Below are 14,049 nucleotides of genomic sequence, written 5' to 3' on the forward strand. Positions count from 1 at the left end.
CGTCATTTGCATGATGCTCATGCCGATGCTAATGTCAAGCTCGCCCAGGACCTTTGTTTTACATTTGATTTCATAGCGGAGCAGGAATCTCTCATCTTCTGGGCTTCTCTGCTTCCTTACGCTGGAGCTTAGTAACCACCCGCTGCAGAGCTGTCTTGATTTCGCCCTTCTTGAACTGCGACAAGTCGTAGTAGTTCGGTGAGATGTCCTGGCAGAGATTAGTGTCATAATTAGGTACAAAGGTATGATGACAACTCACCAATAGCCACTCGGGCTTGACCGAAGTCACTGTGCGGATATAGTTCTTGGTTGTCAAGACAAATTCGTTGTAGATGACCCATTCACTGTCTTCAGCAAGAACAGTGCTAGGGTGCAAAAGAACATTTTGCTCATCCTTGACGGTAATGTAGCTCTTGCCGTTGCCATCGCGTTTGGCGACTTGCATGAAGAAGCCAGCCACGAGCGCACGCTGAATGTTCTCGTAGTACTTCTTGTTCTCGAATGGTGTTGACATCAATTCGAGTTCCTCACGCTCCATTATGCGCTTGAGTTGAAGACGGACGTTGTCGGCTTGCTGCAAGGCTCGGTAGGAGAGGAAGTGGTCGTGGCACCACTGCTTCGGGTTCGCTTGTGCCTCCTCGCTCTTGAATGCGTGATAGACATTCAGCATGGTAAGCTGGTCGCCCTTGGGATGCGCAAAAAGCTCCTTCATCTCGTCTGCTCGCTTCCGGTTGTTGGCTGGGCGAACAAAGATTTGGGGTACCGAGAGTAGCGCAGTAAGCGACAAAATCTCATTCGAGCAGTAGAACTCGGGTGATGTGATGAGCATGACTGCCAAGGCGGGATCCAGGGGAAATTGTGAGGCAAGTCCTCCGAGTGTGGTGAGCTCGCCCTCGTCGTCGAGACATGCCAGGTAGTTGAGCTCCTCCAAGGCACGCATCAGCGTCTCTGGCGCAGGTGGGTCCATCAGATCAAAGTGTACCAGATCATCGACTCCGAGCTTCTTCAACTCAAGAACGGTGCTTGCCAAATTCGATCGCAGAATTTCGGGGTAGGTCTGTTCGATGAGCTCCTTCTTGAAAGCTTGCTCGGTGTAAAGACGGAAGCATTTACCAGGTCGCGTACGTCCCGCACGACCAGCTCGCTGTTGGGCTGAGGCCTTGGAGATGGGAGAAACCAGGAGAGACTCGACACGGATACGAGGGTTGTACACCTTTTGCTTGCTGAAACCAGGGTCCACAACGTAGACGATACCGTCGATAGTGAGAGATGTCTCAGCAATGTTGGTGGAAACGATGACTTTGCGCCCAGGACGGCCGCCTGGGGTGGAGGGTGGAGGCGCAGGGTTGAAGATCTTCTGCTGTTGTGCGGGCGGCAGAGTTCCGTACAGCGGGTAAACCACAAGTGGCCCAGCACCGCCTTCTCGAGAAAGGTCCTGGGCCTCGAGATTTATCTTCCTACATGCGTCCTCAATCTCTTCTTCACCAGTCAAAAACAGCAGAATATCGCCCTCGCCCTCGGTGGCGTGGATCTGAAGGACAGTTCGCAGGGCGGCTTCGACGTAGTCTCGCTCGGGCGCGGGTGTGTAGAAGACCTCGACGGGGTGGGTTCGTCCAGGAACGGCGAGCAGCGGGGCGTTGTGGAAGTACTTCTGGAACTTGGTGGCATCGAGCGTAGCACTCATGATGATGAGCTTGAGGTCGGGCCGCCTCAGGACAACCTCCTTCAGCAGGCCCATGAGGATATCGGTCGCCAGGGTTCTCTCGTGAGCTTCGTCGAGGATGATGGTGCTGTAGCGAGTGAGGTTGTGGTCGTTCATGGCCTCGCGCAACAACATTCCGTCGGTCATGTACTTGAGGATGGTGTTGGGTCCCGTCTTGTCCTCGAAACGAATGCTGTATCCAACCTCCTCGCCGAGCTCGACGTCCATCTCCTCGGCCACACGCTGGGCGACGGACATGGCAGCGACACGACGTGGCTGGGTACAGGCGACCATCTTGGCATTCTCCTGCGGCAGGTCGTCAAAGAGGACGAACTGCGGGATCTGAGTCGTCTTTCCGGAACCCGTCTCACCGACGAAGACGAGAATCTGCGACTCCTGGTAGAGCTTGAGGAACTCGTCGCGCTGCTGGTGGACGGGCAGGTCTCGCCTCTTCTTGAGGATGCTCATGTACTTGCTCGAGAGCGGGCGTCCAGTAAAGGCGTTGTTGGGGCCGTCTTCGGCGGCGTTTGCCTGCGCCGTGGTGGTGGCATGGCGCTTGAAGCCCTGGAGCCCTGTGCTGGCGCCGCTGTACTCGCTCTTGACGGGCTTCTCGTCGTTCCAGTGCGCCAGGTAGGGATTCGCCGCCGCGTCCATTTTGCCTTCGCCGTTGGACTCGGTCTTTACTCGCTTGACGCGGGCACTGTCGTCGTCGCCGTATTCGCGCTTCGTCATGGCAGTCATTGTGGTGAATGGGCGTTGTCGGCGCGCGTGTGAAGGGCGACTGCAATCGCCGTCCCAGAAAAAGTTATGCGACGGGCCCAAGTAGCTCCACTTACCGCGACCTCTCTAGCTTGGCGCGAACCACGACAGGCTGCCAGGCACCACAGCAGAATCCACACGCAGCTATGTAGTAAATATACATTTCTCCACCTTGGGTGGTCCCTTCTTCCTGTCCAGCGCCATACCCCAAGTCCTCACGTCCAACCTCCCCCTGTCGCGCGCGCCGCAGCATTGCATCCGCGACCTTGCTGACCCCGCGGTAGTCCGCAACATTCACCAACTTTTCTCCCGCCTGACAAAATACCCCCAAATTGGCCCGAATAACATCCGACCCTGATATGGATTACTCGGAAGGCATGGACGAGTCGTTCCCCGTCTTTTACATCGGCCAGCATGAGTCGAAGCGGACCCTGCATGTGTCGCCCGAATTGGTCCAGCATGCCCAAGATCTCGGTGTAAGTGAGTCGACGACTTGCACCAAGGACCCTGGCTGACAACCTCCAGTATGATATGCTTACTAGCACCATCACCAACGACCACTTCCAGAACCGCGTCTTGAGCCTCCTCAACTCCTACACCCAGACCCTCGCCGAGTCGCAAAACCAACCGCTGCCTTTGATACCAGCCTTGGACAACTTTGATACGCCGCTTACTCCCAACGACATCATCGGTCAACTGGTAGCTTTCACTAGCTCCTGGATTGACCTGTCCTCGCCAGACCCAATCATCTCGCATTTGTCACGACAAGTCTTCCATCTCGAGGTTGCCTATGCTGCTTTCTGTGGTGTTACCAATCTGGTCATCCCCGGGCCGAGACTCGCCCATGGACAGACCGGCGTATCTCAGTATGCTCGGTCCATCAAGGAAGCGCTCGTCACTGGATCTTACATCCAGCTGCACATCCAGATGCCCATGGACGGAAGACAGTCAGACTCCACCAGCGACGACATGGGAGACCTAGCTCGCTTCGCAAGACAAGAGTTTGAAGCAAGCACCGAGGCCAAAAACGTTGATTCTTGGAGCTCATGGGACGCTTGGAACACCATCAGATCCATCTGCAAGTACCACAACAGATTGTCAGTCATGCTCGATCTTCCGCGTCGACTTCCATCGTTGGCTGTCCAGTCACGCTGGTTCTCCGAGCCTGTAAGACTACTCAATCTGTTGGCCTCGTCTTTTCTTGTCAATGCTCGCCAATCCTTTGTTCTCTCCAAAGCGCATCAGGTCTTCATATTCCGTTGCATGCGCTTACAGCGTGGACCTTGGCTACTCATCTCGGATGTCGGCCCACTACCAGGCATCGATGACCCGGATATGATAATGTCATACTCAACCGGCCATCTATCCCCTCGCACAGTAGAGGATGCACCGAGCCCTGGGGCTTCAACAATGGCTGCTCCAACTCCAGCTGAATCAGCTGAGATCGCAAAGAAGGCTCCCAAGAAGAGCAGTAGCAGCAACGACCCAACTCCTCACTTGAGCTACGTACGATACCTGCAGCGCAATCAGCCACCCAAGAGCCAGATCGAAAGGTTTGGTGGTGGGTTCCAGGACTACCTACAGAGCCCACTGCAGCCCCTGACGGACAACCTCGAATCTATCACATACGAAGTATTTGAAAAGGACCCGATCAAGTATGCGTGGTACGAGCGAGCTATCGCTCAGGCGCTGAAAGATTGGCACGCCGAGAAAAGATCGACTAGTTCAGATAACGGCGCTGTTGTTGTGGCCGTTGTAGGATCAGGTCGTGGTCCTCTTGTCACACGTGCACTCAACGCCAGCGCAAGCTCCGGGGTCCCCGTCAAGGTTTACGCCATCGAGAAGAACCCCAATGCCTACGTGTTACTACAAAGACACAACATCGAGACATGGGGAGGACGTGTCACTGTTGTTAAAACGGATATGCGAGCCTGGAAAGGCCCGACACAACCAGATGGCACTTTCGGCAAAGTAGACATTCTTGTCAGTGAGCTTCTCGGATCGTTTGCCGACAATGAACTGTCGCCGGAGTGCCTAGACGGTGTCCAGCATGTCTTGAACCCAACTCACGGAATCTCGATTCCATCCAGCTATACTGCCCACTTCACCCCCATCGCCACTCCAAAGCTTTGGTCTGATCTGTATACTAGGAGCACCAGCGTTGACCCAAATGCTTTTGACATCCCCTGGGTAGTCATGTTGACACAGTTCGACTACCTCTCCACCGAGTCCCAAGAAACAATCGCTTCCCAACAACTGAGCAACGGCACCAAGATGCAGCACTTCAACCTAGAAGCGCCGCTTACACCGAACGTGCGAACAGCATGGGAGTTTACCCACCCCCTCCCGCCTTCGGTTCTAGCTCAGTCCTCGCTGCGCAAGGGCGGTTCGGCAGTAGGTGGTGGAGGCGGCTTCAGCGGCGGCGACGGCGCAAACGAACACAACCTACGCTACTGCAAGATTGCTTTCCCCATCCAGGAGCCTGGTGTCTGCCACGGTCTCGGCGCGTATTTTGAAACCGTTCTCTACAGCGGGTCTGAAGGGCCTGTGGAACTCAGCACGAACCCTGTTACCATGGAGCAGAAGAGCAAGGATATGATCTCTTGGTTTCCCATCTTGTTCCCACTCAAGGTATGTATCCGCTGGACATGACCATGTATAGAGGACGAGAACTGACGTCACGCGTAGAACCCCATGCAGCTTCCTGCAAACTCAGAGGTCGAAGTCAGTTTCTGGAGACAGACTGATGATCGCAAGGTGTGGTATGAATGGCTTGTTGAGAGTTATATGACGGTCAACGGACAGAGGATACGACTGAGTGTATCTGATCTCCATTCGAGCAAGTCCAATGGCTGCATGATGTGAGAGGGATATTGATAGTGTTCTCTTAGTATCTGCTAGATACCACTTCACCTGCGGGACAAAAAGTTGCTGTTTATCTTGCTTCATCAGTTCTTCACCAGGGCCATGTTACACAGTTACTCGTAACTGCACTGCGGTGCCACGACGACGACGACGGGTTTGTGCACGATGAACGCACTGGTGCTATGTAGCTTCACTACGGGATACCAAGTCGCTCGCACGCCAGAGTTCAGGATATCGCTTATGATTCGTGGTATCTCAAACTGAAGAAAAAAAGTTGTCCTTTGCGCCATAATGCTCTTCCTGCTGTGCTCTTCTCCAAAATTGACCTGTTCTTTTCGCAATCGAGCATACTCGCATCAACTCTACAAGTACTCCTTCTTCCGTCCCGTCCTCGTGTACTGGTTGAGATGCCATTCCACATCTCCCTCCTTGTTGTCCAGCGTCCCTGCCCTAATCTCGAACAATCGCATGCTCATCCGCGGTCCCACTTCGGCCAGCTCAACCGACTGGAAACCTGTCTTGACAAAGACGTGATGTCGCACCTCGATCGTATCCTCGATGTTCTTGAACGTGACAACGCGGTTACCGACCTTTGCCGTGGCTTCGCGGGGCGGGAAGAGATGTTTTAGAATCTGTACGCAGCGCTGTCCTAGCTTGGTGGAGAAGCCTTCGAAGATTAAGTGGGGGTAGGATTCGGAGACTGTGCCGCGGGAGGCGTTGGGGATATCGGCGCGGAGAACGACGTTGCTGGGACGTGTGAGTAAACGGAAAGTGCAAGACGCTGGTGGAGTGCTTACTGTAGTGAGAAGCTGGCGGTTGGGCCGTGAGGGAAATGCGAAACTGTTAATGCCGTGGGCGTTCCTCGGTGCTCGTGAAGCAAGACTATGTCGCTCAGTCCGCCCGATTTTGCGCTCTCGACCAAGTTTGGCAGGACCATGTTTCCACGGTTCAATCGTATCGCTGTGGGTAGCAGTAATCTGATCTCCTTGGCGAAGGTGCCCAGTCTACTTGACGGGTCTATCTCAGCGTCAGCATATCTGTGTCATGTCGCTTCTCCCACGCTTTCGTACCTCTCGAAGTTGTGACCAATATCCGCGGATCTACGACGCCCGACAGCTGCGCATACTCATCGTCTAGCCCGAGCTCTTCCTCTGCTGTCCTATCCGCCCTGCTCTCATCGTATTTGTAGTCCTGGCGCAGGGTCTGGTCCTCGGCGACATCTTTGGACAAAGGCTTGCCGCTGGCGAGTGAAGCTTTTAGTGCTGCTCTTTTCGAAGCGAGCTCGGCATCGCGGAGAGTCAGAGCGCGGCGGTACAGGTAGTCGCGACGTTCTCGGGCTTGTTTTCGGATCATGGTCGAGGTATGTGACGTGTGGTTGGAGATTTGCTTGAGGCGCAATGTTAGAGTTCGCGACGCAACGACGAAAAGTAAAAGTGGGTCGACCGAATGAGCTTATCGATAACGCGGCCAATGCAACAACGTTGGACTACAGACTTGTCTATTTACGTCGTGCTTAACATGTACTGCAAAAATATGCGCTTTCGCTCACATCATCATACTTCGAAACTGGATACAGTGAATGCTTCTAGTAGGCAACTCCGGTAGTTGCAAAATCGACAATCTTCGTGTCCCTCACATTGCAACTAAAGACTACCGGGTTCCACAAAAACTCTACCCCGTCGAACCGGTACACCAGGAGGAGACGTGGGCTCGAGATCCTCATTCCAACACTCATAAAATGCCGCCCAGATGTTGCTACTGAAGTCGGCCTCGACGGGACCCGGGAACTCGCCGATGAGATACCCAACACCACGCGTCGCCTCGCTGTAGAAGTTACAAGCGTGCGCAGACTCTACATGATAGCTTGTGGGTTGGATGTAGTAGCCATCGTTTCTCTCGAAGGTGATGACGCGGACGTTGTTGTGACCGGTGATATCGAGTTGGTAAACCTTGCCCTCGCTGTCGGTAACGTAGCCCACCTCGCTGGTGAAGGTTAGCATTCATTTGCAGTATTTGTCGTGCATAGCGCTTTGCTGTCGATTGACTTCTTCTGCCGACACGGTATGATCCGATGCGATCTCGAAGGGGGCTGACTTACTTGAGAAGCTCAGAAGCTACAATGGCAGATGCGAATGCGAAGGCGCCGAGGAGTACTGTGGAGAAGTGCATCGTAGAAGTACAATGATCTCTTGAGTTGCAAGCTATCAATTTCGACGGGAAGACAGCTGGAGCGAGGACACCGAGGGCTGGAAGGAGAAGAAGATGAGGCCAATCACCTATGGAAGGTAGTCACGAGCGCCTCCGTCTTGTCGCTGCCTTATGTGTTGTTGAAGCAAGAGCGTTTGCCTTGGTGACTGTCTTGCAACTGTGAGCCGGTACGACAACTCATGTTGCACAAACGGGCACTGACAAGTTATACTTATCCTACACATAATAGCGTTTTTCTAGCATCGAGCACTACCGTGGGACCGAAGATAAGCAAAGAAAAAAAAGGAATAAAGAGAACATGTTAGTATGTGTTAGGTGCTACAAGGAACGACGTTCTTACGAGCTGAACTACGAGCTGAACTACGAGCTGAACCCTAAGCACTAAGCTAGGAGACGAACGCTTGGCTTTTGCCGTTCGAGACTCAAAACTAACAACAACGTATCTGACAAAGTGTGTTCTAGTCTCGGGCCCAGCCCTTCAAAACGATCGCTTACTATAACCCGCCGCAGGGCTTAGCGATATGCAGTATGTACATTGGCGCTCAAGCGGGAGGGTTGTGGCAGCTCCAGAAATTAGGCTGCTTCTTCCAACGGCGTTCTTTCCCCGTGACAATGTCACAGCGTCCAAGCCTATCGATAGTCTCATCGACGCCGCTGTTACAGGATCCAGAGTCGACAGAACTAGATAAGCAAGCATTAGCACGTAGACCTCCAGTGCCTCGGGCGGAAGTTGAGGTAGTATGTACTCACTAGTACAAGTTGCACTCGCAGTTCAACATTTTGATACCAGTGACCTTGTCTGGGTTCAGGATCCTCTGGCACCCATCATAGCCTAGCTGTTGGTTGGCCTTATCTCCGATCATGACCTCGGCACAGATGTTTGAGTTGATGTAACATTTGTCGTTCTTTGTCAAGACGCTACGCGTTGTGTGAGAGAAGTCTCGGGGATGGGTTGCAGCAAAAGCAACTGAGAAGAAGCCCATTAAGGCAATAGAGTAAGAGCCGAGGAGATGCATATTGTTAAGGTCGCCAGGACTTGCCTAGAGATCGGTGTGCGAGGTCAGTATCTGTCTCACATGCGGTTTGTAGGCGGATGTTACTTGCGTTGAAGTGTCGATAGGAGCCTGGAGTCGATCTTGCTGTCCGCTGTCGTTAGGCTTGTGGAGAAGTAGCAGGAGGTGGATCTTTTCTGCCTGCTTTTATAGTAACCACGATGACACTCCAGGTCGTGCCGCATAACGCATTTGCACGCAGCTCAAGGTCGTTCACGGGTAGGATTGAATCATTTTAGGAATGTGTGGCCGAGCCCGCAGAGGGCTCGCGCTCTATGGCCCGGGCCGCGCTTTCCACGGGATCCAAAATGCGCGGAGAACGATAAATCCACCCTTTCGGACATCATGAGTATTGGTTCAAGCTCGCGTACGTGTATTTATACTGCCAGCTCATCAATCATGCACTATTGTGGCGTGAATGGGGCCGACGCTGTTCCTCGAACATCAATCCAGATGCCATCTCGCATGGGAGGCGTGGCAGGAGTGACTCCTACTCGCATTCGAGATATCAATGACATGCAACAATTCGATCTAGAACCGAGAAGATTGACGGCACTGTCAACAGGCTTGTGGACTGACAAATAAGTTGGAAAAAGCCTGAATGCGTTCGCAGTGTCTTCATGTACTACATGCACAAGAAACGAAACTGCGCATTCATTCGGGCTAGAACATCAACATTTCGGCTATGATGAAGAGAGGAATACGATGGAGGAAAAGTTTTATTATCCTAACCAAGTCATGATGAAATCTACCAGCGACACAAATGACCGTCAACGCGGCCAAGTCAGTAGCTCAGCCACCACTGACATACCAAAGATGTACTCAGTTATAGTATTACTCATCAATCCTTCATGTCTATCCGACCCACTCATGAATGTGTTAGCCAATCGTCGCGCACTTGTACCACTTGGGATTCGGGTCCTCGAAGCAGGGCTCCTTTCCGGGTGTGCCAGTCGGCCCTTCGTACATGGGTGGATTGGTTGCTCCTTTGCACTTCTCCTCGCTCCTAGTAGTTGTTAGTGCACACCGTGCAGAGGGTGTATGTTCGCCTTCTACAGTCTGACTCCGACGAGGAGGTTGTCTCGACAAGGACACCGTGTATCGATGGAACTTACAAATGAAATGAGCATTGACATTCCCCATAGAGGTTGTAGGCATAGGCGTCTTGATATCCAGGGATTGACTGGTTGTAGTAGATCGCCGTGCAGTCGGAGTATGCGGAGATACCAGCGTAGGCGCTGCTGTTCCGGACGGTGAGAACGTAGCCGCAGTTGTATGGCTCGCCGTAGGTAGGTGCGGATAGTGCAATAGGTAAGGTAGAAAGCAAGCTCGTGAGGATGGTGGTGAGCTGCATCATAGCTATCTATCGATGGATTTGGCTTCGATAGAGACGTGGTATGTCACTGATAAATCGTGGAGGATGTCGGAGATGTGGTTGCGCAGGCTATAACAGGGCTGGAGGCCTTTGAAGACAATCTTTTGAGTGTAGTTTGGATGGTGTATGATGCTCCAACAGAAAGCGTGCGAAGCCTAAATACCACATTTGAGTCGCGATGAGCTCATGCTCAGATGTTTTCGCCAGTCGTAACCGAGCTGTCAAAATGCAAGTTCCCGTCGTCAGCATGGCTTTGGTCCTCCCTTCCTTGCCTATCATGGATGTCGGGAGTTACACACAAATACTGTTTGGATGTCACCTTCGCTATCCTGACGAATGCACCTACTATAATGTCCTATCAAACATGGTGAACATGATCAGGAGCCATGTATGCAATATGTCGGTCAAGCCGAATTGACGTGTTCGGAGTTGGGAGCAGGTTGACCGCCGAACCGCGCCTCTCCAGTACAACGTTGGAATGTATTCGAGACGTTAGCAGCAGTAGCATGGCGTAATATATGTGTCGATAACATAGCTCTAGTGTGCTTGGCACGGTTTGCTACTTCATCTCTACAGGAGCGCGAACGCCGATTGGTCAATGGTAGCGGTGAGTATAGTTGAAGGTGTTACTGCAACGGTATGACGAAAGAGACTGGAAATAAGTAGCGCTCGAAGTGGTTGTACCAGTTCCCTAGATAGATGTGATACGAGCAAGATCAGCAGTATTAGGACAAATACAGGCGAAAAGAAGAGTTGTGATGTTGCAATGAATGCAGTGCTCTGAAAATCCAGTACTCGGCGTCGCGAAACCGGAAATGTGCCCTGGAGGCTGTCGCGATATTTCGTGTTGATGGCTTAGAAAACGGGATGATGGTGTATGCCTCAAAGGTATTTGGTAGCTTCCTGGTGATAGGAACACTGGAAAAACCGTGGCATCTTGGATCATTTGCACCGTCTAGTGAATGTGGTCAAGGAGATGGGAGAGAAGGCACGTCGATACTGGAGATGACGAAGAGGGGTGGCTCTAGCGTGCACGTGAGAACGCGAGACCTCACGCGTCAACATCGACACAGGATCAAACGTCCAGACCCATATTCAGACTCGATCCAACTTGCACACAATATGAGCAGAGCAAGCATAGAACAAGCCCTCACGGGCTTAATACCCACGCTGAGCGGGCCATTGCCAGCCGAGCTGATAGAGCTCGCGCTTTCGCTACTGACGCGGTCGCGAAGCGTCGCGACATCGATGAAGCCAGACGAAGAGATCGCACGACCATACGCGTGTGCGCAATTGGCGTGTGAGAGGTATGAAGAGCACCCAACGCACGTTCTGGCATCACGCTGACATGTGAAAGGCTGAAGAAGCGTCTCAACCTCCCGACCATCCAATCACGACCGCCTTGTCCCCCGCGCATATACAAGAAACTATACAACTATCTCAGCAGCGCACTCCCAGAGAGCACAGCGACCCGCGAGCCAACTACACCGCGAAAGCCGACAGCTTCAGCTCCGGCATCAGCACGCAACACACCGTCAAAAACGCCGTTGGGCGCTAGGAAAACACCAAGGAGGGTTGAAAGCAATAGCGAAGCACCAGAATGGGTTATGCCCACTATACGCGCCTTGGCAAAGTCATTCGACTACACCGGTCTGATACCTCACGTATACACAGGAGTAGAGTCTATCTATCCGCTGCTATGCCGAATGTCCGCCGCTGCCTCCGAATCACCCAGCAAGCGACCTAAAAGAACCACAGTATCGTCCTATGGGGATGTTAGCGATACGCGCGTATTAAGTCTCATCGTTGTGGTTTTTCTACTAGTATACTCGCGCATGAAAGACATCGAGGTTTCAGTACAACAATACAACGAATGGCTGGCGAAAGCAATCAAGGCTGTCGTTGAACTACCTGCTGCCAAGGACATTACAGAAGAGGAGCTTCAGATCAAGATAGAAGAGACGATGAAGATGGCAAAGGAAGAGGGATGGTTGCAGATGCAGTGGTTCGATAGTGTGAAGCCTCAGAGTGATGGAGATGAGATGGAAGGCGTGGAGATGAGCGACAATGCGGCAGTCAAGGCGAAGGGTATGGGGTTGAAGGCTGGTGGCAGTGATTATATTGGCTTGGGTACTATGATGCAGGATGCAACTGATTATCTGGGTGAGCGCCAGCAGGAAGATTATACGAGATGGAAAGCGAAGATTTTGGCGAGAGTGGAAGAGCTTGAGGCGTCGGCGTAACTAGACACTATGAAGAATAGGATGGAACGCGAGCGACCCGTTGCAGCAATACACGAGAAAGCGAGTTCATAGGCGCACATCACCGAACGCTTGGATGATAGATCCGAATTGCAAAAGGCTACAGCAGGTCCCAGTAGAGCCTCCAGGGGATTCGCAGCATCTTTCCTGGCCACATCTACGTTGCAAGGTTCAACGCCTCCCTCAGACATACCCCTCACACGGCGCGCCATGCACAACTCTAAGCCATTACAGTATGCACCCTAATTACGTTCTTCCCTCGCTTCCTGACACTGGCGATTCGGCTGTCCATCACGCCTACCGGCTCATCCGGTCTGGTCACCTCAGCTGGTGGTACATCTCCAATACTGAAGAATATGTGTAAATCATCTGAAAGACGTCGGTTTTTGAAGGGCGATTTGTCATTCTTGACTACAGTCACTTTAGTGATCCTCTTGATTCCAAGTTCGGCCTTGTGTGCTGCAAGCAAGTGGCCAGCTGTGGCGCCTATGGGTGAGCCTGAAGGTAATCAGTATGAGATCTTAGCAAAACCAGGGAGTTGAGGATAAGACCAGGTCCAATCCATGGCTTTCCCAGTCGACATTCCCAGTTGTCAAGCGTCGATGCATGCTACAAGACTTACCGATCAGGACTCGGAACTCCTCGCTTCCAATATTGAAGACGTTACCCGGCCAGACGGACAATTTATTTGTGCCGACATTCTTCAAGGCTCGAGCTACCAAAAGAGTTGTGTCCGTATTGATGACATTGTGAGCGCCATAGACCAGGAAGTTCTTGACATTGGGGTTATCGCGGACCCAATATGCCCAGAAGACGTCAGACGCAAATTCAATTGCAGGAAGCTCCCCAGGATTGGCACTACGACCCCAGGACATCGGACTAAGAACGGCATGGCGTGGACTCTCGATGTTCTTGGCAATGAGACCTCCGTTATGGTTGATAGCGAACTGGTAGACGCCGGCTGTGGCCTGTCGTGTCTTGTTAGTATTCTGTCCCGATGTAGGCTGTTGTACTTGTCTGTGCATATAGATTTGACGTACTGTATACTCCTTACCGTCGGCTTTGTACTTCTGGTCCTTGATAGGAATCGTCTGGCCCCATTCGTCATCAGGATCTGCAACCCAGTATTCGTCATAATGTTGAATTGAATAGCAGTCGTTGCTCCCTGCTTGTGGATCACCCTCGTCGTCGTACTTTGATTGCGAGTTGAGACCGAGACCTTCAAACGTCGTCTTGAGTCCCATGCCCTCGAAATCACATTCCCAGCCCTTGTCGTACTGCGACTCGTGCCAGAACCATTTTTGGAGTTCAGCTGTCGGAAATGTTGGTCTCCTGGTATCGAGATTATGGAGAGATTGTGCTCACCTCTAAGATCACCCGTCCATTTGCTCGCGGCTGAAGGTGGTTTTCTGGGATCCTTCTCTAGCCATCCTGCGCCTGCGTCTGTAGCCTCCATCAAACACGTCATGTGGTCTCCCTTCTTGAGGTATTTGTCCCAGAGAGTCTTACCAGCCACATTTTCTGGATCAAATGCGTTACCTCCCAGGGCAGGCGCGAACTCAGGAGGGTCGAACAAGGGAGGGGCCCCCGAGGGGTCGACGCCGAAGATCTTGGGTGAAAGCGCAGGCCTCTCACTAACAGCCAAGGAGGCCACTGCTACAATGCCGCCTGAAGCGATTCGGAGCCTCATATTTGAGATTGCTACGATAAGCTGGGTGTGAGACCCAAATACTGAGGGGTGCGTGGTAGACAAGGAAAGCACGTTTGTCACTCGATATACGCTAGCCTCATTCAGGGAAAAAGTGAAAGAGCGACCAGTGAGCGAAG

General features: G+C 52.4%; 8 protein-coding genes across 8 annotated transcripts; 2 read left to right on the plus strand and 6 right to left on the minus strand.

Annotated features, from left to right (window-relative positions):
* Positions 1 to 91: 91 nt before the first annotated feature.
* On the minus strand, positions 92 to 2,443 carry AA0111_g8087 (putative pre-mRNA-splicing factor ATP-dependent RNA helicase; the record flags this gene model as incomplete). The annotated part of the gene is made up of 2 exons (XM_028654495.1): positions 92 to 208; positions 260 to 2,443. 2 exons carry the CDS (start codon positions 2,441 to 2,443, stop codon positions 92 to 94), a joined length of 2,301 nt encoding a protein of 766 aa, XP_028504486.1.
* A 377-nt stretch (positions 2,444 to 2,820) lies between these two features.
* AA0111_g8088 (hypothetical protein) lies at positions 2,821 to 5,326 on the plus strand (the record flags this gene model as incomplete). The annotated part of the gene is made up of 3 exons (XM_028654496.1): positions 2,821 to 2,937; positions 2,987 to 5,092; positions 5,150 to 5,326. The coding sequence occupies 3 exons, from the start codon at positions 2,821 to 2,823 to the stop codon at positions 5,324 to 5,326; spliced, it is 2,400 nt and encodes a 799-aa protein (XP_028504489.1).
* A 362-nt stretch (positions 5,327 to 5,688) lies between these two features.
* On the minus strand, positions 5,689 to 6,679 carry AA0111_g8089 (U3 small nucleolar ribonucleoprotein; the record flags this gene model as incomplete). The annotated part of the gene is made up of 3 exons (XM_028654497.1): positions 5,689 to 6,073; positions 6,124 to 6,343; positions 6,397 to 6,679. 3 exons carry the CDS (start codon positions 6,677 to 6,679, stop codon positions 5,689 to 5,691), a joined length of 888 nt encoding a protein of 295 aa, XP_028504490.1.
* A 290-nt stretch (positions 6,680 to 6,969) lies between these two features.
* Positions 6,970 to 7,495, minus strand: AA0111_g8090 (hypothetical protein; the record flags this gene model as incomplete). Its single annotated transcript, XM_028654499.1, has 2 exons — positions 6,970 to 7,309; positions 7,425 to 7,495. The coding sequence occupies 2 exons, from the start codon at positions 7,493 to 7,495 to the stop codon at positions 6,970 to 6,972; spliced, it is 411 nt and encodes a 136-aa protein (XP_028504374.1).
* A 581-nt stretch (positions 7,496 to 8,076) lies between these two features.
* AA0111_g8091 (hypothetical protein) lies at positions 8,077 to 8,550 on the minus strand (the record flags this gene model as incomplete). The annotated part of the gene is made up of 2 exons (XM_028654500.1): positions 8,077 to 8,215; positions 8,285 to 8,550. The coding sequence occupies 2 exons, from the start codon at positions 8,548 to 8,550 to the stop codon at positions 8,077 to 8,079; spliced, it is 405 nt and encodes a 134-aa protein (XP_028504373.1).
* Positions 8,551 to 9,465: 915 nt separating this feature from the next.
* AA0111_g8092 (hypothetical protein) lies at positions 9,466 to 9,940 on the minus strand (the record flags this gene model as incomplete). The annotated part of the gene is made up of 2 exons (XM_028654501.1): positions 9,466 to 9,592; positions 9,702 to 9,940. 2 exons carry the CDS (start codon positions 9,938 to 9,940, stop codon positions 9,466 to 9,468), a joined length of 366 nt encoding a protein of 121 aa, XP_028504376.1.
* A 1,143-nt stretch (positions 9,941 to 11,083) lies between these two features.
* AA0111_g8093 (hypothetical protein) lies at positions 11,084 to 12,204 on the plus strand (the record flags this gene model as incomplete). Its single annotated transcript, XM_028654502.1, has 2 exons — positions 11,084 to 11,268; positions 11,319 to 12,204. 2 exons carry the CDS (start codon positions 11,084 to 11,086, stop codon positions 12,202 to 12,204), a joined length of 1,071 nt encoding a protein of 356 aa, XP_028504375.1.
* A 238-nt stretch (positions 12,205 to 12,442) lies between these two features.
* AA0111_g8094 (hypothetical protein) lies at positions 12,443 to 13,912 on the minus strand (the record flags this gene model as incomplete). The annotated part of the gene is made up of 4 exons (XM_028654503.1): positions 12,443 to 12,720; positions 12,845 to 13,190; positions 13,263 to 13,534; positions 13,588 to 13,912. 4 exons carry the CDS (start codon positions 13,910 to 13,912, stop codon positions 12,443 to 12,445), a joined length of 1,221 nt encoding a protein of 406 aa, XP_028504378.1.
* Positions 13,913 to 14,049: the final 137 nt, after the last annotated feature.

The sequence above is a fragment of the Alternaria arborescens genome, assembly GCF_004154835.1.
Source record: "Alternaria arborescens strain FERA 675 chromosome Unknown contig_19, whole genome shotgun sequence".
In the NCBI taxonomy this organism is placed as follows: Eukaryota; Fungi; Ascomycota; class Dothideomycetes; order Pleosporales; family Pleosporaceae; genus Alternaria; species Alternaria arborescens.